The sequence below is a fragment of the Bos mutus genome, chromosome 9, assembly GCF_027580195.1.
Source record: "Bos mutus isolate GX-2022 chromosome 9, NWIPB_WYAK_1.1, whole genome shotgun sequence".
Lineage (NCBI taxonomy): Eukaryota > Metazoa > Chordata > Mammalia > Artiodactyla > Bovidae > Bos > Bos mutus.
Window position 1 is genome coordinate 68,416,969 of NC_091625.1, and position 25,373 is coordinate 68,442,341.

A 25,373-nucleotide genomic window follows, 5' to 3' on the forward strand; every position below is an offset into this window, starting at 1 on the left:
GATTCCACTTGCAAATATCCATTTAAAAATCCTTTTCATGGCTTGTATGACTCCAAGCCAAAAGCAGTATGATTAAGGGGAGATAAAAATACTGTATCGTAGGAGTGATTCAGTATTGGCCAGTGAAGGCAGCTGGATTACTTTCAGGCATTACAGTAGTATCTCTCCTACCCTCCCCATCCCTGTGTGGGTATGTTCCAAGATCCCCCATGGATGCCTGAAACCTGGGATAGTACTGAACCCTATATATATCATGTTTTATCCTATTCATACATACCTATGATACAGTTTGACTTATAAATCACGCACAGTAAGAGATTGGCAACAATAATATTAAAATAGAACAGTTATAAATAATGTACTGTAATACAAGTTATGGGAATGTGGTCTCTCTAAAGTCGTATTGTACCCATTTTGTTACACACTGTGGCCCTCGCTTTCGCAGTCTGAGGTGTGACAGGAGAACTAGGACAAATTTCTTTTTCCTCACAGTTTGACAGAAGATTCATTTTCGCTGTAGAGATGATTTCCCCGTGAACTTGAGCGTTGTCACCTGTTCACCTAAAGGAAGCACTTTACGGGCACCTGAAGCGCCAGCATCACCACTGTTGTGCTTTGGGGCTCTTGTTAATTACAGCAAGGATGACTGAACACAAGCACTGTGATATCTTGCCAGTGGATCTGGGAACCGAGGAGGCTACTAGGTCACTAACAGGCTCGATGCACTGGACTGAGGGGTGGTTTGCTTCTCACAGGGCCAGAGTGGGACACTGAGATTTCATCATGCTGCTCAGAATGGTGCACAGTTTAAAATTTATTGTTTATTTCTGGAATTTTTCATTTAACATATTCATACTTAGATTGACCTCAGATAAGTGAAACCATAGAAAGCAAAACCATGGATAAGGAGTGACTATGGTATATAATGGAGAAGGCAATGGCACCCCACTTCAGTACTCTTGCCTGGAAAATCCCATGGACGGAGGAGCCTGGTAGGCTGCAGTCCATGGGGTCGCTAAGAGTCGGGCACGACTGAGCGACCTCACTTTCACTTTTCACTTTCATGCATTGGAGAAGGAAATGGCAACCCACTCCAGTATTCTTGTGTGGAGAATCCCAGGGACAGAGGAGCCTGGTGGGTTGCTGTCTGTGGGGTTGCACAGAGTCAGACACAACTGAAGCAACTTAGCAGCAGCAGCAGCAGCATGGTATATAAATCCAAATAACTCATTAGTATGCCAGACTTCTTTATGTATCTATACATTCTTTCATTCAGTAAATATTTTTGAGCAGTAGGGTTGTTTTTTTTTTTTTTCCTAGTAGCATGTATTGGATAACCTTCAAGTGACCCTATAATATTGGACTATTATTTTCTTCATTTTTTTGGTGAAGCCACCATGATACTGTAGATGTCTCTCTAACTTGCCTAATTGACAGCTGGTGAGGAAGGAGCCAGGAATAGCACCCAGTCTAACTGTGCCCTTGACCACTCCCCTGTCACTGAGAATCCGGGCATGGCTTTCCAAATAAGTCACAGATCTAGCCTTTAAAGAACTCAGGGACTAATGAAACTATAAAAACTCGATTTAATTGAAATATGAGATACAAAGTAATAACTAATATTGAAACTTTGACATGTGTACCTTTCTGCTTTACAACCCTAAGATGTTCTTTGAACCAAAGGCAGTTTGTTCAAATTATGAAGGAAAAGATTAAAGAAATCTTACAAATGGGTGAATATTGACATTATGTTGTGTGGTACAATCAAAAATTTACGAAGAATTTTTCTTTTTGGTCTTCTGGGAAGAAAATCCACCTTAGAGCAATGTCTGTAATCTCTTCAGGGGTGTGGTAGGTCTGAGCAGAGAGGTTTGCCTTTCACAGCAAGGTCTGTGCCTACAGTCCTATCCCCTGCTTGATGGCACCAGCCACTCATTAAGACCACCTTTCCCCAGAAGGGTTGTGGACCTCAGAGGTGGTCTAGCTACCTCCATTTCACAGACTTTCAGTGATTGTCTCTGCAGTGTTTTTTCACAGATGCAGTGTTGTATTTGCTAAGTGAAGGGAGAAATTATAAGGAGAATCATATAAGATGTTATGGAGAAATGTGGTTAAAAAAAAAAATCTTTCCGTATAATTGAAGCCATGGAGAATGACGTATTGTTTGGGGGAATGAAAGAGGAGGAAGTAGACATCGAGGCTTATAAGACATGCATTGATACAGAAGTGTTCATTTCCTTGTCACCTATCAGACATAGCCGGCAGATCTGTGCATAGTTTGGGACAGGAATGCAATCCAGAGGAGTAGCAGACAGTGTCAACTCCTGCCTGTGTCGTGGCTTCCCATTTTCTCAGCCCACTCCACTGGCTTTTCTTGGTCTCCCTGAATATGCTGTTCTCTTCATAGCACTTACTGCTCTTTATCTGGCGGAACATTAACCCTTAGTAACCACAGTATGTTTACCATTTCCTTACTAGACTTACGGAAGAGCTGCTGCATCATGAATATTCTTTGACAGGTTCATTTCACTGGCGCTTACTTTTGTCCTTGCCAAGAATGCTGTGTTTAGGAAAACGTAATGAGAAAATTCTCTTTGGATTAATGTGAGAAATTGCATAAATCAAAACATGCATTCTTTGCTTAGATAACAAAGAAAGTTGCTCTTTTGGTAAGAAGTATCAATTTTATGAATATGTAAGCACAAGCCTATGTTTTGACTAGGATGTGTTGTTAGCGTCTCCAAAAATTACAGTAGTTGAATTTGATCTAAGAAGTGTTGGAAATACAAATGTGTTCTCAACAATGAAATTTAAGAATGTGCTGTTTTTAAATGTGGCGATATAAACGATCAGTGAGCGAGTTGGATGTGGATATGGTGTTCCCATTTCTAGAGATGCTCAGAAGCCAGATGATAATTCTGTTTCTAGCAATGGCAACCTTCTCCAGTACTCTTGCCTGGAAAATCCCTTGGACAGAGGAGCCTGGTGGGCTACAGTCCATGGGGTTGCAAGAGTCGGATATGACTGAGCAACTGACACACACAGTGTTCCCATTTCTAGAGATGCTCAGATGACAATTCTGTCTCTAGCAAGGCAGTATTAATATTGGCTGTGTCATGGTGTATCCCTTTCTTGATTCACTCATTTGGCTTACAGAGAGGGCATAATGAGGAGAGATTAAAAGAAAACTAAAGTTATATAAAACTGAATATTTTGCATATCTAATGTCTTCAGAAGTGAAGTAAATCTTCCCTATGTAAGATTTTATCTCAGTAAAATTAAACAGGAAAAGAAAAAAAAGAAATAGTACTTCCTACAACCTCTAAAGGATATTTATAAAGTCCCTTGAGAGTTTTTAAAAATTAATAACTCTGGACATACACCTGCAAACCACAGTCATCATTTTAATTCAAGATTCAGTCCACTCGTGGAACAAACATTTATTGAGTGCCTGCTGTGTGCAGATACTGGGCTAGGTGATGGGCTCTACAGAGAAGGCCTTACTTCTAAGGAGGCCAGCATGGTATAAACAGGGATTTGGAGACGCATGAATGAGTAGTGCTCAGAATTACCACCTTTTCCTGAGGGAAGCAGTGAGCCTCCATAAGCAAGGCATGTTATGGAGTTTTTAATGCTGTTGTTTATTTTTGCTGATGGCCTTTTACCCAATAGGGTTTAAGTGTTCCTCTTCTTCTCCTTTTAAAATAATAATCCTAGGCAGGCTTTTTTGTGTGTGTGACTTCCTAGGTGCCAGGTTCTGTTTTAGGACTTAGATCTGTTATCTCATTTTATTCTCTCAGCAGCTTTATAAAGCTGGCACTACTATAATCTCTGTTTCATAGAAGTGGGAACAGAGATTTAGAATGCTTGAGAAAAGTACCCAAGATCAGAGAGTGGCAGACCCAGGATTCAGCCTAGGCTCTTAAGGTACTAAAGCCCCTACTCTTAACTGCTAGACTCTCATGCAAACCACAGTAGCTGGATAGAACTTGTATTTTATAGATTCCTGTCTTGACAGAGAGTGAGAATGAGCATGTGAGCACTTAGGAAATGGAAGATATCATCCAGTTGTTTAAATAAATGTATTTACAACTAAAAAGGTTGTAAAGGTGGCAGTGGAAGGCGGTGAACAAGGCCGTTTTTTCCACCTTTCCTAATACACTGGACAGTCATTCCAAGGAAAAACTGCCTCCTTACAGGGGCCAGTGGGACAAGAATTTATATATGTATATAGCAGGTATGGAATGATTTGCTAATAGAACAGAGTTCACCCTAATAAAGTCCTCATAGTAAAGAGCTGTGTAATCCTATGTGAATCTGTTCCCCTGATGTCTGGGGAACTGTGTAACAGCAGAGTTGTGTGTACATGTATAATTGCATGTGCCCATTACTGTTTGTAAGTGTACCTGTTGTTGTGCCACGGGCCAAGCCGTACTTACGTTTGTTATTAGAAACCTAATAGACAAGAAATATAAAAATGATTATAAGCCTAGTGAAACCCACTTTTCCCAGAGAAGTTTGATCAGCACTTCTGTGTTTATAAAATCATTAAAACTGCATATGAATTTTATAAACTTAAAAATGAGGAAATTGGCCCAGAAAGGTTAAGTACTGCTTCAGTTCATATTTAACCTTTCTGAGCTTCCTTGGCAGTGTGGTAATAAAGAATCTTGCCTGCCATTGCAAGAGATGCAAGAGATGCGGGTTCGATCCCTGGGTCTGGAAGATCCCCTGGAGGAGGAAATGGCAACCCACTCCAGTATTCTTGCCTGGGAAATCCCATGGACAGAGGAACCTGGTGGACTACAGTCCATGGGGTCGCAAAGAGTTGGCGTGACTGAGCATTCACACACAGTTCATAGCTTCATGGCAGCAGCATCTTGCTAAGAGGTGGTACTCTCAGGTTTAATTGTCATGGATTAGGATAAAGAAATAATTCAATATTGCAAGGTACTTTTTGCTCCTGTAGGAGACAGCTGGAGTTCATATGCTAATGGGATGATACTAAGCAAGTTCCCTTTTTTAAAGCCTCAGTCTCTGCATTAGCGTTAGAATAAGAATGATTTTCCAGTTTTGTGGGAGTTAGATGACATCATGCCAGTAAAGCAGAATACCCTGGGTAACACACTCCATCTGTGTAATGTTTGTTGTCATGCTCTTCATTTTACAAGTGTCTTGTAAAACAGAGTCTTCCAAGTTTGTTTGCTCACTGTGGACAGAGCTGCAGAGCACATTTAGAGCCCGGTTCTTGATTTCCGTCTGGGGCATTGCCCATCCCTCTGTGCACACTTCATTTGCATTCTGTGCCTTTTTATTTTTTAAATCACCTCCCACTATGGGAACCAGCTGGTATCCCTTTCTGTCCTAGAGTAGTTGTAAGAACTGGAGATGTTTAAACCCATTTGATTTTTCTCATGGTTCAGAAGAAGAGAAGGCTTAGCATAATATGTATAGCCGATCAGCACAGGGTTGTGTTGGTTGATCATCCTGGCCCAATAGTGTGTCTTTGTTCAGAAGGCTGTGATTGTTTCCCTGCTTCAAAATGAGAGTTTGAAATTTCCCTCTGGCCCTAGCAACCGAGATAAGGGGGATATTTAGGTGCCAAGTCTCATTCTGCAGCCTTGCCTGTCTGAGCTACCCGTGTTTACATATGGTGGTCTAGAGAGACATCCTCTTCCTTCACGTAATCAACAAACAGGAAGAGGCTGCCTTTGGGGGAGCTTCTAAACTACAGCTATTCACTGTAGTGGGTAGGTGGGAACCCAGCCCATCTGAAAACCCGGGAATCTTCCCTGTGTTAGAGTGCGGTGGAAATCAGCACCCTCATTTTCTTTTCTTTCTTCAAAATGAACATGCAGACAGTTTTCAATAATTGTAAAGCCAGGTGTTTAACAGTGAGTCAAACATTTGATGGTTGTGATATTCTAGGAAGAGCAACACATGTATCAAAAGAAATTAATTTAAAAAATTATATTTGTATTTTTTTTCCTGCCACTTTTTTCCTGAGTGATAGCCACTCAATTGTGTTCGACTCTTTGTGATCCATGGCCTGTAGGCCATCAGGCTCCTCTGTCCATGGGATTCTCCAGGCAGGAGTACTGAGGTGGGCAGCCATTTACTTCTCCAGGGATCTTCCCAACCCAGGGATTGAACCCAGGTCTCCTGCATGGCAGGCATATCCTTTACCTCCTAAGCCACCAAGTAGATAAGTTGCAATAGGGTACATACACAATATGAGAAAGAAAGAACAAAATCAAACTTGACTGTGATCTGAGAGTTGGTTAGTGTATTTCCTTTATCAGAAAGAAAAAATCAAGAGCAAGAAGAGATAGTTGTGTTTTTTATCCTTTTTGTTTTCAGGGGAAGGGAGTTCATTAAAGATGAATTTGGTTTTAACCAAGTTTATTATAAGACATAGCAGTATAAAGTAACATGTAAGTAAAGAAAATAAAGATGTACTTTTACTTACAAGCTATCTGTGATAAATTTTGTAGACCATTTGCAGAATTACTTTGGGAGCCTGTGCACACTCTTCTCTCCTCCCAGGAGGATGTGTCAGATTCTCTTGGTAGAGGGCAGAAAGGCAGTGTTTAAGAATTTTCCCCAAATATTACCTAATCTGAGGAAAAGAATATGCAGGACACTAGCATAATTTACCTAACTCCACATCATTTCCAGATTTCAGGAGGTTTCCTAAAAACCAAGGGCCAAGATAGGCAGTTAGTCGGAGTGGTTGATTCTATATCAAGATACAGAAGCTGCCAGTTGTTCTGGAGTTGGAAGGTTGAGGCCCAGGCACAGGAGTGTCCTGACTTCATGCTGAATGAACAGTTAGTGACCCAGATTCCCTTTGCTTGGATGACAGGAATGATCCCCAGATGGAATCTGAGAGACCAACCCAGTGGTCACCAGTGGAAGGGAAGGGAGCTAGATGGGTCATTATCCAAGTTGCCTTCTTGTCCTTTTTCATATCAGGAACAGGATTAGCTACAGGATGATGTTTTTTTCTGAGCAATCATGAATGCATATGGGCCTGGAGACAGGAAATGGGGGAGCCTCCTTCCTTTAGAGGGCAGCAGCTGTCACAAAGGAAATTAAACAGTTGGTGATGACCCAGGGCCTAGAGATCACTTTGGGAAGCAGGTCTGCTCTGTCTGTCAATCATCTGTCTCTCTCCCACCTCAGTCACCAACCCTCCTATGTTAAGCATTTCTCTCTTGGGCTGATTGTTCACAGACTTACACACAGGCCCTGCCCTTGGACAACACAAGAGGGAATCCTTTGCTGACCATTACTCACTTCCAGAGATTGCAGGAGATTGTATTTAAAAATTTAGGGCAAAGATATATTTTTTTATCAGAATATACTTAAATTATGTTTTAAAGGTAAAAATTTTTTGCTATATGTTTAATCTATGTAACTATGTATTCAGTTAAATTTTTGCATTTTACATTTTGTAGCTTGTTGTCTTAATTGGAAGAAGTAATTATGGTCTAATAGGAGTCTTCTCTTTTTTCGATTTGTAACGTTTTAGTGCTGCCAACTGTCCCTATTCAGAAATCAATTTGAATAAAGACCGAATTTTCCCAGATCGTTTAAGTGGTGAAATGCCTCCAGCTAGTCCATCATTTCCAAGAAGTAAAAGAGCCGACACAAATGAAATCTCTTCGTCTCCTGAAACCAGGTAATTAAAGTGGTAATATTAGTGTTACTCAGAGGTAACTGTGGTTGAAAGACATTTTTTTCCTTAAGGTGTTTTGTGTTCTATGGTGATGTCTTCTAGTACATTACTGAAAATGCCCCTGACTTAATGTGAAATAATGGTGGGGGTCAATACTTGGATTGAAAAAAATTTAGGCAAATTTTTTATAAAAGTATATGCACATCGGGCAAGATTTCTCTTGTCCATCTTTTAGCTGAACTTGCTTGATATTAGAAGTTTGGACATCCCAGTCATTGTATTTCCTGATAATTCATATTTCTCAATGAACTGATCCATATTTATATAAGATCATCCTCTGTAAAGAAGATGATCGATACCCTGTGAAGAATGGACTTTCTTTTTAGTGTTCGTTATACGCCACGTGCTTGTATCTACATTGTTTCATTTAATTATTAGCGTATTCGTTGTACAATGTGCTCAGTCATTTGGTTTTGATTTCACTTGTAGAGTTAAGTTGGAACGTTTTAACCTCTATGGATTATTCAGTAAAGAACCAAGTTTTGTTTGATGTATCTTTAAGTAAATGGCCTCTGTCCTTGCATTGACTGAAGATACTACAAAAGAAAACAGTAATAGAAAGATGATCCTTCACACTTATGTTTGGGGACTTTTCTTTTATGGGGAGTCTTTAAAATCTAAGGCAATGTAGTTATTTGATTATCTTAATATTTGGTAGCTCACGAATGTCCCAAGTGAACATTTGAATTAATTAGTTTGATTCTTAGTTCACAGCAATGTTGTCGAAGCAGTGGCATTTAAAGTATCAGTATCCTCATAGAAAAGCAGTTTTGCCCTATGGATGAAGGAGAGTTATAATCTCTTTAATTAGAAACAACAGTGATGATTTATTCTTAATCCTTAAAACCATGACTAATGTAACCTAAGCTCATTCACCTAACTCAGAACCCTATAATGAGGGCATATCACTTGAGGAAATTTACTTTAAGACAAATGAAGTACTAATTCACATAGTAGTGATTATAGCAACAGAGTTCATTGACTCAAGGAGGTAAGGATCCCTAAAGTTTTTATTTCAAAAGCCAAGATATTGTGTACAATTTTAAAAGGATACTCTGAGGTGCTGGCAGTTTGACCTTCAGGCTTTTCACTAACTTTCTGGGCCCTGGGCTGGATAGCTGGACTCAGTTTCCTCACAGCAGAAAGGAAAATGATAACAAAGGAAAGGTTGTTAATAAAGAAGTCTAATCTTATGGCTTGAGAATGGTTGCTTTAAGGTAGAATTAACAGAGTTGAAGTTAGCTGGCTTCTTTGCTGTAAGTGAATCTGTATCAACGTATTTAATATTTTTAAAAAACTTACTTTTTAAAAGATTTTTATTAGAGTATGCTGCTGCTAAGTCACTTCAGTCGTGTCCGACTCTGTGCCACCCCATAGACGGCAGCCCACCAGGCTCCCCCGTCCCTGGGATTCTCCAGGCAAGAACACTGGAGTGGGTTGCCACTTCCTTCTCCAATGCATGAAAGTGAAAAGTGAAAATGAAAGGGAAGTCGCTCAGTCGTGCCCGACTCTTAGCAACCCCAGGCTTCTCCATCCATGGGATTTTCCAGGCAAGAGTACTGGAGTGGGGTGCCATCACCTTCTCCTTATTAGAGAATAGTTGATTTAAAATACTGTGTTAGTTTCAGATGTACAGCAAAGTGAATTAGTTAGACATATGTGCATTCCTTTTTAGCTTCTTTTCCCATATCAGCCATTACAGAGTAGAGTCCCCGTGTTATACAGTAGATCCTTATTAGTTATTTGTTTTATACATGGTAGTGTGTATAGCAAACATGACATTTTTTGATCACTGATTCTTTTACCTGATCTTAAGAATGGTAAGGTGTACAAAGCTCTGAGAACAGTGAGTAATAAGTAATCAGTCCTCAATAAATGTTAGTTTTTATTAGTTTTGTTGCAAGAGGAATAGTTTGCTTATTTGTTTCTTTTATTCCAGAGAAGCAAAGTAAGGCCGGCACATTTTTTAAATATATACATATATCTAGGTTAAGGAGAAGGCAATGGCACCCCACTCCAGTACTCTTGCCTGGAAAATCCCATGGACGGAGGAGCCTGGTGCGCTGCAGTCCATGGGGTCGCTAGGAGTCGGACACGACTGACGACTTCACTTTCACTTTTCACTTTCATGCACTGGAGAAGGAAATGGCAACCCACTCCAGTGTTCTTGCCTGGAGAATCCTAGGGATGGGGGAGCCTGGTGGGCTGCCGTCTATGGGGTCGGACACGAATGACTCGACTTAGCAGCAGCAGGTTAAACTTTGAGTAGAACACTCAAACAAGATGATTCTCATGATGTCAGATAATGTTCTCTCCTCTTTTCTCAAAATTGTTGCTCACGTGGATGGAGTTCCAAGTCAGGTTTTAACACATTTTATTTGCGTCCTTCATAATAATTTTCAAAACATTGGTCCACCAGACTGTATTTTTTTTTAATTTTATTTTATTTTTAAACTTTACAATAGTGTATTAGTTTTGCCAAATATCGAAATGAATCCAGACTGTATTTTTTTAAAAAGGCATTTGGCACAGCAAGGGACAGCTAGCACTCCCAGAAGCAGACCTTGAGACAAAGATTTGATTGCAGGTGGTTTATTTAAGAGGTGAGGAAAGCGCCAGTGGGGGAGTAGGGAGGTGAGGCCACAAAGGGAAGACAGCTGGTAAAGCTTCACTGTCACACCAGCTACCACTGTGAACAGCAGGAGCACAGTCCTGCTGGGGCCTCTCTGGGAGACTGTGTAAAACACACCTCTCAGGTTTTCCCACCATAGGGATGAACACGCTCAACTGTTTTAAACACTTGGAAAGGAATTATCCTTCAATTAAAAACATGAATAAAGTGGAAAAAACAAACACGAGAGTTCCCTTTGGTCACAGAGCGAGGCTGCCAGGGTGGAAGGATGAGCGAATGCCCCAGCATGTCCCCTGCCACACAGCAGGCAGAGCTGCCAGAACCCGGATAATCCTTGGGAAGGCAGAGCAAGTGAGACAGGTGGGCACAGTGGGTGGCCAGGGGACATGGTCTAGGCACGGCTGACAGTGTCTGCTGCACCAGCCGAGGCACCCATTTCAAGTGCCAGCTGGGCACCAGAATGAAGTATGCTGGCATTGCTTTTGATCCAGAAGCAGAAATAATAAGGCCAGATAAATGAAAAATTTGAGGACTACCTATGTCTTTTTCATACCAGAAAAGGTATTTTAAGGGCCAGTTCATAGGCCAGCTACTCAAAATAGACCCATGGACCACTGGTGTTCCTTATCTATGCTTCACAGGCCTGACTCCATATCTGATCCCCTGACATCTCTAATATTCAGATTAGGGGCCCAGCCAGCCAGAACCTTTCAGTCTGGAGCCCAGGAGCCTACATTTTAAAAGTTCATTTGGGAATATATCTCCCTGCTTAAAAATTTCAGTGACATCTCTTTACTCTTGGAATTAAAGGCCTAATTCTGAATGTAGCCTGCAAAACCAGTGTTATCTGGTATCTGCTGAACTCTCCAGCTTTTTACCGATCAGGTCGTTTTTAAACAATGCTTCAGCCGTCTTGGTCCTCAAACCTTTTCTCTCTGCCTTGAACCCTTGTCTCTAACCTGTCCTAGTGAGTCTCACCTCATGGGCTTCAGGGTAGCTCCCATTTCCCCAGGGAGGCTTCATCCTTTCCTGCAGACCCTGGGTCAGGTTCCTCATCACTTGCTTTCGTGTTACACATGCCCAAACTGTTGATGGTTCTCTGTAAATAGTTCCTCTGAGTCTGTGTGCTTGTCTCATTGGTAAGCTCCACAAGGGCAGAGGCCACATCTTCTCTGATTCTTAGACGCCCTCAGTGCCAAGTATACTACCCGACACTCGGTGAGGCTGGAAGGCCACCATGAGTCATCCACTAGCCTTCAGAGGAGACCTACCAGTCATGTCGCCCAAGAGGCCACCTCTGTGTAGCCTTTTTTTTGTTCCAGCAACACTTCTTACTTTTTAAACTTTGTACAATCCCCACACCAGATATCGAAGAGGTGATTATTAAATGATGAGATAAAGCCCCCAAACACATACCTGTGCTTTTATAAATGTTTCCCAAACTGTTGTTTGCCTTCCTCCCTCCATAGAAAACCATACCATACAAATGACAACATTTGTATGACGCAATGAGAAAGTGGTTGGGACTGCCTCTGGGTGACTAGACAGGGGCCGTGTTTACTGACAGGACCACCGGCAACAATATCTCAGAACTCTTGTACCTGAGCGTCAGGGCATCCTGGCTGGGAAGCTCTGCTCCACGTTAAGAGGGCTCTGCCTTGAGTACTTTTGTAGGTGTACTGAATGTTTGGGTCTGTTTTCTTTACAGAGACTTGTCAAATGGGTGGTCAGCTAATGAATGAGTTGCCAGTGTGTATATAGATAGAAATATGAGATTGTAATGCTTTCCCAGTTATCCGTTCATTCATCACATGCATAAGGAGTGTCAGTATTGTGTCTGGAGCTTTCAATGAGATGTTTTCCTTGGGAGATCAGCAGCTCATCTCTGCCCTCACTGCCCTCCTGGCAGCAGATGGTAAGGCTCTGCCAGTCGGTGGAGGTTTCTGGGGACCAGTAACCTTGCATATCTATATGTCTGCAGCTGAGTAAGAGAACGTGTTTCTCTATATATCTGAATAAAAGCTTTCAAAGTTTTAAACTTTGTTTTGCATCAGAAATATCAGATGCTTGTTAAAATGCAACCCTTAAGGTACCATCTCCAGAGATACTGACTCAGAACATGTAAGCTGCATCCCAGTTCATTTTTAACAGGCACCCCCAGGTGATGGAAGCAAGTGATCTATAACCCAGACGTTGTGAATCATTACTGAATATAAAGACCCTTCTCCAGAGTAATAGTTCATGATGTGTTACCAAACAAAGAACATCAGCATCTGTCTGATGTAGTCTTATTCTCCTGAATATATTCTATAGTGGCTTGTCATTGTGTTTCTAAATTAGGTGCTATCTCTGTTTAAAATCACATTATGTTTTAAGGTCCTGTGTTGTTTAAGCCCGCTTAGAGATAACCATAGAAACATAATAAAGCCTTTTAAAAATACCTGCAAATGCTTATATTAACTTGCAAGGCAAATGTCCATTACTAACCTATATCCAAAGAAAAAATTCAAGTCAATCTTATATAGGCCATTAAAACAGCTTTTCGAGTTGTAGATCCAGTGTTTCTACTTTGAGAATTATGTGGAACAGTTACAGGAGTTGCAGCTTCAATCTGATTTACATAGTTAGGATGAATCAGATTTGCCCATCTGTACCCAAAAAGAAGGGCTTTATGAAACAGATGGGAATACAAACTAACATAAAATATGAAACTGTAAGCATATATACATCTCTTTACTTTGCTAAACTGTAAAATCAAGTAGAGTAAAATTAGAGCCAGAAGTTCTAAAAGGTGGCAAAAGTTAATTAGAATTCTTCAGAAGCTTTGTTTTGCTTCCTAAGGTACTCTGGTCATGAGGACTTGGTATTAATGACTCAGAAAGTCCCTTTAATCCGTGGGCATCCCCTGCCTATTGTAAAGCCTCTCCGCCCCCCCACCCCTTTAGTTGATATGCTGCCAGATATGGATTAGGAACTGTGAAACTCTTCAAATATTCCAGTTCTTGGGAATCTGCATCAAATCTATGCAGTTGTTTATGCACGCTAGGGAGGAGCTGGGTTATTAAAACACTTCCAATCCAGATGCCAACTGCTGTGACACCAAGGCACCCATTCAGAGTATAAGGAAAAGATGACTGTGTTATTGCTGATGCATGGGAAGTTGTTAGAACAATATTGTAACAGGGTCTTACTTTATCTCCTTGAATAGCACTTATTTTTGACTCAGGAGATGTTTTTATATACACTAGAAAATAACATCTGTTCTCCTTTTCTATGACAGCAGCATGACAGCAATGCAGTCCTGCTCTTCTTATGACATGATCTTTATTTCCCAAATCTCATCTTATTGGTTAGGGCTTTTCATCTTATACAAGAATTGATAAATTAATTGAGGAATTCATTTTACTGGGGAGTTTCCTTGGCATCTTGATAACATCCACTATATTTACTTACTCATTATATTCCTTTTTTCACTAACATGTTAGTAGCCTTATTAATTAGGGCTTCCCAGGTGACGCTAGTGGTAAACACCCGCCTGCCGGTGCAGGAGAGGGAAGAAACATGGGTTCAAGCCCTAGGTTGGGCAGATCCCCTGGAACAGGGCATGGCAACCCATTCCAGTATTCTTTCCTGGAGAATGATGTGGACAAAGGAACCTGGCAGGCTACAGTCCATAGGGTCGCAAAGAGTTGGACACAACTGAAGTGACTTAGCGTGCACACAGCCTTATTAATCAAAATTTTTTATCTGTAGTCATTAGGTAAATAGTAAACTGTGTTGACCTTTCCTGAGCTGTGTTTAGGAAAAATGCTGTTAAAACTATTGTTCGTGTATTGTCTCATAAGGAATTTAATTTTTAAATATCTTTATTCAAATGTTAACCGTAGACATACATGAAAGTTTTATTTGCCACTTTTTTCTAATCCCTTTGAATGTGGCGACCTCCTTGTTTGGACACAATCAGCACAATCTTCTCTTCATTTGTAGGAGGCATTTTGGAGACAATTTCAGGTTCTCTAATTTTAAAGTTCCTCTAACATATTACTCTTAAGATTTCCATTTGATTTTTTTTACCTGTTAGTGACCTCAGCCCAAAAACTTTTTTTTCAAAGTGCTGGGGATATGCAAAGAGACATCCTTTTAATATTCAAATTAGGAAGCTACATTTCTTACAGCTCTCACAACATTCACTGTGTCCCCACTTGTTCCTGGAAGTACAGGTAATTTACAGTTCTAACAAAGCCCCAATGAGGCTAGAGTAAGCTATTCTGGAAGGAGAATGATGGAGTGGTTTTGAGGTATGAGCCAAGCCAAATTCATGCTGGAGTTAGAGAGCTGGCTAAAATCCCTGAATTGAAACAGAATAATTGTTTCATATTTTTTCAGTATTATTTTTAACAGACTGATGACTAATTGAAACATAACTGGCTAGGGATTGTTTTTAAATGAAAAATAAGCTTGAAGAAATCCAGCTGTTTGCATTCAAATGCTATCCTGTTGCTATATATTTACTCTTCTAATGTTTGTTTCACTAATATTTACCACAAAGTCTGATTTGAGTAAGATAGTAAGACATCTAAAGCATGACACATAATTACAGAGGAAAAAAAAAAAGGGTGCTGACTCAGAAAGAAAACATTTTTCCATTTGAGTGGATTCCACTGTCTTAATTAAAAGCCTACAGAGTATTCTTCACTAAGATTTTGTGCTTAGTCACTCAGTTCAGTTCAGTTCAGTTGCTCAGTCGTGTCCGACTCTTTGCGACCCCCATAGACAAGAGCCCGCCAGGCTCCTCTGTCCATGGGTATTCTCCTGGCAAGCATATGGAAGTGGGTTGCCATGCCCTCCTCCAGGGGATCTTCCCGATCCAGGGATGGAACCCAGGTCTCCTGCATTGCAGGTAGATTCTTTACTGAGCCACTGGGGAAGCCCTTGAGTAAGATATAAGTAGGAGCATGATAAATGGTAACTTAATATTTAAGAATTACTTACATTTTAGGATAAAATTGTTTACTGACATCTGTTTTCTTTATGTAACCTGTTTTTCTCAGGTTTTGAAACAACCTTTAGATAAATGGTTATGAACCAGACTACAGTCAGACTTCCTAGGCTGCTACTTACTAGCTGTGTAAACATGTAACCAAGAGGGGTTTGTCTCTAGAATGGGAATGTAATAACAGCATCTGCCTCACATAGACATTATGAGGATTGAATGATCTAACACAGGTAAAAGCACTTAGGAAAGTGCCTGGAATACAGTAGTCTCCCTTGGGATTTGACAATTTTTAAGAACCAATTTATTTCAATATTTCTTTAGCCTGAATTGAAATATAATCATAGCTAAATATATATGATTATATAGCTAAATATAATATGATTATATTTCAATTCAGGCTAAAGAAATGTTGAAATAAACTGGTTCTTAAAAATTCTCAAATCCCAAGGGAAACATTTATCCTGCTCCTACTTATGTGTCTGGCTGTGCGTTAAGCACTTATTATACATTATTTTGTTGATCCCTCCAAAATGCCTGTGAGTTAAAGGATTTATTATCCTTGTTTTACAGAAGATGCAGCTGAGGGTTAGGGAAGTTCAGTAACTTGCTGAAGGTCATATAGGACTAGTAAGTAGCAGAGCTGAAAGTTGAACCAGGTCTATTCACCTTCAAAGACCGTACATGTCACCACTGCTGGGCTGCTTTCTCCAAGTTATAATACACACCCTGGGCCTAATCAGCTTGTACTCCCTTCCTAATAGAAATTGTTGGTAGTGAAAAATGGTGATCCAGAGGAGAAGATAAGAATTTTAAAGTAGAGCAAAATCATAATATTAAAGTACAACATAAAAATATTTTGGGTTGTCATTTTAAAAAAAAATCTTCAATAAGCATATCTTGTACTATGTTCCAGAGTGTGTAATAATATTATCCCAGAGTTTTGACATTCTGATATAAACATGTTTTATTTATAATTGGAAGACGGTATAGCTAGAATAACTTTTTGCTTGGAAAGTTAATATCCTTGATAAAGCATTTCATTTTTGCATACAGAAAGAAATTCATAACAGTTCCTATTCAATCAGAATTAGCAATGAAATTTCTAAACTTATGGGTAAGAGAAATACTGGTTGTCCAATTCAGAAAGTGATTTTTAAGTAAAATATAAAACAAGAAAGGATATTAATGAGTCAGATTCTTCATTCCTAACCTTATCAATAAAAGACAGTTGAAAATTTTAATAAGATTATGATACAAGAAGGAAGTTTCCTTTAAGTGTATATAACAGGGATGTGTACTGTATTCTGGAAAAACACAAGGATAAAAAACAAGTAATAATTATTTCTAAGTATAGATTTTGGTGTGTTAAGACCTGGTTCTATACTAGTTCTGAAAATTTGGGATTAACCTCCAAGTTTGAGCGAATGTAACAACAGAACCTTCTTCCAGTGATTGTTATGAAATATCAGACATGTAAAGAACTCAGCCAATCTTGGTGCATAGTATGTTTCTAAGTATATTAACTTTTCTTATTACTTCTCATTAATACTATTTCCACATTTCTGTATGTGCTTGATCAGGAGTCTGTTTCCTTAAGGGGCTCTGTTCACCCATCTATTTCATAATACCTGTTCTAATAGACTATTCAGATAGACCCCACACCACCAACCATCTCACTAAAGAAAACATCAGAACCCTAGGGGACTTAATCACTTTTAAGTTTAAGGAGTTAGCAGGCTCAATATATTAATTGGAAGTAAAACATTCAGTAAACCTTTCTTGTAGTGTTCTGTTTTGGTGCAAATAAATATCCATATTTATAGATTCCCAAGTTTATATGGGTTAAGTTTAATGAAATATCATGAGTTTAAAGTAAGGAAAATGAGAACTGAACATGCTTTTGTAATTAAGCAATGTGAATAAGAGCAGCAGGTTTCTTTTTTGCTTCTCTTTGGGGATAGATTATGGCAGATCAGGCGCAAAGAAACTCTTGGGGTCAAACATATTATTTTCCTTTTCTATTTCTGTTTCTTCCTAGAAAATGATTCTTTTCCTACATTTCATAAATCATCCATATTGTATTTGGGCATAAGAATACAAAAGAACTTCCCTCATACTTTGGTCTTTATAGCTTTATTTTAATGAAGTTTACTTTTAGGGAATATATGATATACTTTACTGAAACCACAAAAATAAGCATTAATTATTAGTGGACAATTTCAATCATAAAAAATATTCAGGAAAATCTAGGACTTAATTTTAGCCTTTGGACTCAGTTTGGGCTTTGGTTTTTGTTTTCTTTTTGGGGTGTTTTATTTGGGGCTTTTTTAACAATATTAATTAAAGCTTTTAGGTAATTATGCTAATTAATTGGGAATTTGTTTCCTTTGACTCAGAAAAATACCAGTTTTAAGATACATCACTCTAATGTGTGATTGTTTATAACAAGCATTAAGATTGGCTATCCACAGACCATTTTTTTCAGTGGCCACAATAACGGATAAATTTGTGGACTCAAAAACTATTATTTCCAGTTTAATATGAAACAAATGGAGAAGATCACATAAGCTATTTTTAGCATAATGTGATCTTAACATGTAATTATCAATTCTTTTTACATAGAAGACAGTTTTCTGTTATTACTTAATGTCCTTTTTCCAGTTATCATTAATTTTCCTACTTGTTTTCACTGTACCTCTATCTCCCCACTTTCCATGGAGTAAGAGCCTCCAGAGTCATTAATTGATTTTTCGTAGAAAAAAATTTTATTGCATAATAAAAGTGATTCTTTCCATTCTCAAATAAGCAAGTATCCTTCAGCAGTTGTAAAGATTGTTTTCAGTATAAACTAAGCCAGGGAGCTCAGATTCCAATGAAATTTCACATATCTCTGGAAGTGATCTTTCTAAGAAAAGAAGTAGTGAATATATTATTTATCACATGCTTACTGTGTTGACATCGTTATGTTAAATTACTGTTGTTACAAATAGGGAATAAATAAGTGCTTCAGTAATTAAGATTATAAAACTCTTTTATATTTTGTTGGGATATTTGGCTTCAAGGGTATTTTCCCTTTTCTTAACACTGAGCAAAAGTGTGGTCTGAGTCTTCAAGAAACTAAGGATATTTGTAAAGGTAACAGCATATGAAACAACAGAACATAAGTACAGAGGATTATAAAATATTATGAAGTATTCATTTTGAACCCTGAGTATATAATAGATTAAGTTAAAATTTTTAAATCCCTGAAATTTAACTTTAAAGAAAATATACATAGCCTGGGCCTGGTTTCCTTTAAAGCCATTTTTGTCCCTGACTTCAGGGTAAAGCTCTGAATTAGGATTGTAATGGGTCCATTCCATTTTAGAGCATTCATGGCATGGTTCGATTAGCATTAGGTCATTCCTAGTCAGAAAGAGATGGAATCAGTTCAGCCTATGAATTTAACCTATTTAAACCAGGAAAAGCTTCCTAGAATTGAGTTTGATTCTCCTGAGCAATCTCAATCTCAAATCCCAGAGCGGAGTAGTATATGGTGACTTGATTAAATGATGTGGACTTTAAAACCCTCTTTTTCCTTGAAATTGTAGTCTTACCAAACAGTGCAAGTAATATTGCTCATGAACATGTGTCCCAATTTGAAGTTGAACTATTCAGTAGCCACATTTTTCATTCTTAGCTTTCTGAACAGTGAATGAAAATTGATAATGAAGGAAATGAACATTTATAGATGTTCTTAGTATTAATTGCTTCTTAATGAAGCTAAAAATCCTTTCGAACATTTTAATGATATCATTGGTTTTTAAATTTTAAATAACAGTTTCTGAGGTGCAGTGTTGAACCATTTCTTTAAACATTTCTATTTTTCTCAGAGACCAGCGTGCTGAGGATGTCAAAGAAGACTTTGAAGAGAGAACAGAGAGTGAGCTGAGGACACCACATGAAGCCAGAGGTACCCATAATACTCTCATATTATTGATAGGTATTACGATTAATACTCAACAATCAAAACTGGAATGTAGCAGTCCCTTTTATATTAAAGACAGACTTCATCTGTTACTGCAAGCAATAAAAGTTTATTGTTCAGGATAATTTTGGTATACAATTCATAACGAGATGGATCCATCTGTGACCTGTATTTATATTCCCTTTCACATCTGTGTAGAATATTGTGTGTAGAGTTTGAATAAGGCCTTCTATTTGCTCCATGTAGTGTGTTTTTAACATTGTTGATGTCGTTTGCTTCATATGTTTCAGACTCATCTCAAAATATGTTGACATACAAATAGAAGTAATATGGTCTTAATCTAATACCTCAAAATGAAAAGAAAATCACTTGAGCAAATGTTTTAAGTTGTTCTGGAGAAAGTAACTTGTCTTATATCTTTGCTGAATAGATATTACAGTAGTTTAACTGAGCAATGAAGTTGTAATGACTGTTGTTCATAGTATAACCTGTATTTATAATTTACACATGGCTTTATAGTTACTATTTATTTTTATAAGAAAAGGTTGGCTGGATTAGGATTTTAATGATTGCCTCTGAGGACTTTGCCTGTCATGTGCTTTCTTGGGTTTAGATTATTTGTAAGATTATAGAATGACACCTAAGGACTGTTTGCCTGTAATGACCTATTCTGTAAGTGATGCTTGGATTTCCATATCTGATTTTCATAAAGCAGTAATTTATGGTTAATTTAAAAGCTGTATCCTCTGCTGTCCTCAGCATATTTTATAGTGTCTAATATTACACCATTTACAAACCCCTACGGATGGCTAGGGTTTCATCTGTGATCTCCCACCTGTCCACTGTGTAATCTTAGACATTTCACTGAATACTTTTCAGTGCTTGTTTCCTTATCTGCCAAAAGATTGATAGAGGTAGTCCCTCCCACAGTTGTTATGGGGATTGAGTACAGTAACATTTGTAACTTGCTTAGAACAGCGCCTGGTACATAATAAGTGCTGTGCAAGTATTTGATTATTTAAAATGTTTCTAGTCACTTAGAAAGGAAAAGAAAAACAATTTGTGAAGGTTTTGTCATCAAGGTATTGTGCTGCTGTGCTCAGTTGTGTCTGACTCTCTGTGACCCCTTGGATTATAGCCTGCCAAGCTTCTCTGTCCATGGCATTTTCTGGGCAAGAAGCCTGGAGTGAGTTGCCATTTCCTACTCCAGGGGATCTTTCCCACCTAGGAATTGAATTCATGTCTCCTACATTGGCAGGTGAATTCTGTACCACTAGCGCCACTTGGGTTCTTAATCCAAAGCGTCAGCCTTTCTTAGTGAATGGTGGTTAGGAGCACGGCCTTCATTCTTGTCTCAGCTACACCAGTACCAGCTGTGCGGCTGGCTCCGGGGAAAGCATTTTAACATTTCTGTGTCTCAGCTTCTGAGTAGTGCCCACATCACTGGATTATGACGAGAAGTGAATGCATCAGTGGCTGCAGGATTAGCTGTAACAGCAGTGGTAATAGCAGGAGTGGTAGCCTTGTGAAGTAAGTGTCTATTGTGTGCAATTATCTGATCCCTGGAAGTTTAGATAGAGTCATGGTAAAATCTTCTGGGCTCTGAACTTTTTGAGGGAAGGAGAAGGCAATGGCACCTTACTCCAGTACTCTTGCCTGGAAAATCCCATGGACGGAGGAGCCTGGTAGGCTGCAGTCCATGAGGTCACAAAGAGTCGGACACGACCAAGCGGCTTTACTTTGATTTTTTCACTTTCATGCACTGGAGAAGGAAATGGCAACCCACTCCAGTGTTCTTGCCTAGAGAATCCCAGGAACGGGGGAGCCTGGTGGGCTGCCGTCTATGGGGTCGCACAGGATTGAACACGACTGAAGCGACTTAGCAGCAGCAAAGCAGTGATTTTCAGCCTTTTCAGTTTCTTCCTAACTTGGTGATATAATTCACTTTTCACTTGATTTACTGAGCTGATTTTGATCCTTCACCCCCCCACCCTCAAAATAGTCTATTTAATGGAGAATTTTAGGTTTGTTAATGTGATATGCATGGTGTTCTTTCTTTTTCATGGTAGTTTTGTCTATTCAAACTTTGTATATTTTTATCCTGTTTTTCTTGATTTGAATTACCTGAGTTTTTCTGTTTTATTATTCTTTCCAAACATTGCTAGGATTCGTATATAACCCTTTAGTGTTTTTCTCACCTACAAAACCTGTAGTTTAGTATGCATTTTATGCTGTCTTATTTTTCATTAGTGAAAGGGAGCCTCATAAAAACAAGCTGTTTTGAGAATTTTTGCACATATGTTCCTAAGTAAAATTTGCCTATTAATATCTCATCCAGTTTTAGCCTCCTAAAATGAGTTTGATAACTTCCCTTCATTTCCAGATTTTTGAAACATTTTATGTAAAACTTTCATAAAATTAATTTTTTCTGTAGTAAAATCTTTTTATCATAGTTAGCTTTTATTTAACTGCTTTCTTAGCTTTGTATTATAATTTTTTTGAAATTTTTTCCAGATTCATTCTGTTTGGAAAAGATTTGAATTTCACCTGCTGACCTTACCATATAAGAGTTTGTTGGTTTTCTTTCTCTGGACCCCATGAACCTTCAGTACAAAATGAGCTCTTATGGTATCTTGGTGATGTTGGGAATATCTCAGATCCTAGTCAGTGTGTGGATGTGTTTAGTTCTTTCTGTCCTTCTGCCTCTCAGGTATAGAGCCATGACCTAGTGTCTCAGATGAGGCTCTCTGTTAGCAGACATTGAGAGTGGTGTGTGCAGGAGTCTTGTTAGTGGTTACTCGGGAGCAATACCAGTGGGAGAGTTGAGAGAAGCAGCAGTGGGCAGAATGAGAAATTGAGTTGTGATGCAGTTACAGCAGAAGCCTCAGTTGATCCCATAAGGAATTCTGGATGAATCTTGAGAATTATCTCAGATTTAGGCAGGAGAATCCCACCTTCGTATCTTTGCATTGACTACTCCTTGGATATTGGCTGAGAAGGGCAGGAACCTCCATTTGGCTTAGGGCAGTTTCTGGAGAGGGAGGTAGCTGTGAGGCATCAGCAGTCACAAGGTAGGAGAGTGAAAGGTCTCAGTTCTGAAGGGTGATTTGGGTGGCGCGCTGCAGCGTCTGCCACACTTGGCTCATACTACACGTCTGCTACACTTGGTCTCTGACTTTCCTATAAGAAAAATCAAACAAAAATGAAAAACAGTATCCTTTCACATATGTGGAGTTAGGCCAGCCAAATTAAATCTAATCTTTTGGTTTTAAACAATGAATCTGACTCCTAAATTCAATCTTCTTTCATTATTTTGCCTGAGATGTCATGAGCTTGCTTTTTTTTTTTAATCCAGAAAACTTCTTTCCGTTATCATTTTTATTATTTGGTATTGTTGCTGTTCAGTCGCTAAGTCATGTCAGACTCCTTGCAACCTCACAAACCGCAGCATGCCAGGCTCCCCTGTCCTTCACTATCTCCCAGAGTTTGCTCATATTCATGTCCATTGAGGCAGTGATGCTTTCAAACCATCTCATCCTTTGCCACGTCCTACTCCTTTGGTCTTCAATCTTTCCCTGCATCAGGGTGTTTTCCAGTGAGTCGGCTCTTTGCGTCAGGTGGCAAAGTATTGGAGCTTCAGCTTTAGCCTCAGTCCTTCCAACGAATATTCAGGGATGATTTCCTTTAGGATTGACTGGTTTGATCTCTTTGCAGTTCAGGGGACTCTCAAAAGTCTTTCCAGCATTTGAAAGCATTAACTCTGTGGTGCTTAGCCTCCAATTCTCATATCCGTACATGACTACCTGAGAAAGCATAGGTTTTACTATAATGGACCTTGTTTGGCAAAGTGATGGCTCTGCTTTTTGACTGGTAATGCCTATTATTCTTGGGTTAGATCCAAAGGATGATATTCAAAATATTTAACAGTTGGTTTGACAGCCAACACTGCACAGGACGGTTAAAACAAACACCAGCTTTAGTGCTGTAGCAGTTTGGAGGCTCCGTGGTGTACTTAGTTACAGCATCTTAGGGAAGTCCCTCAAGTGCCTGACTTCTGAGGGTGGAGGGGCCTGTTACCATCCAACGTGGAAGCATTATAATATTTCAACAACTTGCACATTTTTTGATATTCTAAGCATATATCTCAAGTTGGAATATCTTACTCTTGCTCTGTCAAGTCTGCTATTTACTGCCTTTAACATGAATTTTAATAGTGGTTTTATTTTCCTTTAATTTCTTGCACTAGCTTTTTTTTTTCTTTTTTCTTTTCATAGCCTGTTTTTGTCTTGTAGAGGTCATGTTCCCTTGTGTTTTACTAAAAATCATGAAACTCTTCTGTCAATAATTTAATGCTCCTTTCCCGATGTTTTGTGTAACTTTTTATCAAAGGCCTCATGGTGATTTTTTTTTTAAATAATTTTTGAGTGTAGAGAAGTTTCCCCACGTTTTTTGTGAAGAAACTTACCTCTCAATGCTCCCATTGGGTATGGTAGAATTCCTCTTTCACACCTGAGATTGAGGGTCAGGTAGGTATGCTGAGCTTAGTACGTGCTCTGTAGTGTTCATTCACAATGCCCTTCCCCAGGGTGGAAGCAGCCTTCCCAGATCTAGCCTGGTTAGAGGGTAGTGTAGGAGACAGGAGAGAAATCCTCTTGCAATTTGTGCACTATTTAGTATAGAGAAGACTGAAAAGATCCACCTGGTCACAGCTATGGTTTCTCCAGTAGTCATGTATGGATGTGAGAGTTGGACCGTAAAGAAGGCTGAGGTCCAAAGAATTGATGCTTTCGACTTTTGGTGCGGGAGAAGACTTTTGAGAATCCCTTAGACAACAAAGAGATCAAACCAGTCAATCCTAAAGGAAATCAACTCTGAATATTCTTTGGAAGGACTGATGCTGAAGATGAAGCTCCAATATTTTGTCCCCCTAATGTGATGAGCCGACTCATTGGAAAAGACCCTAATGCTGGGCAGGATTGAAGGCAGGAGGAGGGGATGAAAAAGGATGAAATGGTTGGATGGCATTACTGACTCAATAACATGAGTTTGAGCAAACTCTGAGAGATAGTGGAGGACAGGGAAGCCTGGCATGCTGCAGCCCATGGAGTCACAAAGTGTTGGATACGATTTAGCAACTAAACAACAACAAGACTGAAAATAAGCCACCCTATATTCCTTATAGTCAGTAGGATTTAAGACTCAGTAAGCCCATGAGAGCTATTTTATTTGGAGTCTTAGAGCAAATTGATTTTTAAAAACACTTCCCCTAATAAAAAGCCTCCTACCTTGTTTCTTCTGTTATTTCAATTTAATTCCATACAATATGTGTGATTATGAACCTTTTCAACTTTTTGATGATTCCTACTGTGTTACTGAATTTGACCTTTGGAGACCTTTACTAAATACAATTCATTACATTTTTCTTCTTTCTCTATTTGCTGACTTCTATTTCCTTTACCTGAAAGATAAAATAACTCTTTTTCTCCATTGTAGGAAGGCCCATTAATAAAGGATCCTATAAATTGACCTTAAAATTTAAACTCTTGTATTCCTGGGAAAGGTGTAATTTTCTTTCCCTTTTGCAAACGTTCTTTCTCATGGATGCTGATGGGCAGAGAGAGTTGAATTATATTTTGTAATGTGCTAGATTCTTACTTGAAAAATCAGGTTTGCTTTTTGCTTCCATAGAAGTTGGTTTTTATTTTGGTTGTTAACCTTGAAATGATCCTCAAATATTTTTAATGCATGAGTGTAGGATCTTGGAGCTAAGTTTATCCACATTCCTTGATGTTGTGATCCATTTATTCTACCCAATCACTGTTATTGTTCATCCTTCTTATATTTAGTCACCAGTGTGTAACTCCATTAAAAAGATTGGTTGACAGATGTATCCCATTTCTTCTGGCTTTTTTCCTTTCACATTAAGAGCATTTTTTTATAGACTTATGGAATATTAACTTAGAAGGGCCATTGACTCCTTTTCATTTTTGCCTTTTTATATTCAATATACTCTCAGTTATATGCCTTTCTTTCAAGA

The 25,373-nt window shown here is 38.8% G+C and overlaps 1 protein-coding gene across 9 annotated transcripts in view; it reads left to right on the forward strand.

The window, feature by feature from the left end:
• L3MBTL3 (L3MBTL histone methyl-lysine binding protein 3) overlaps positions 1-25,373 on the forward strand; it is a 104,867-nt gene that overhangs the window by 67,276 nt on the left and 12,218 nt on the right. For all 9 annotated transcript variants that reach the window (XM_070376654.1, XM_070376658.1, XM_070376657.1 and 6 more), the window contains 2 exons: positions 7,535-7,684; positions 19,242-19,321. In XM_070376654.1, the coding sequence (XP_070232755.1) occupies positions 7,535-7,684; positions 19,242-19,321 (230 nt within the window). The remainder of the gene's footprint in view (positions 1-7,534; positions 7,685-19,241; positions 19,322-25,373) is intronic.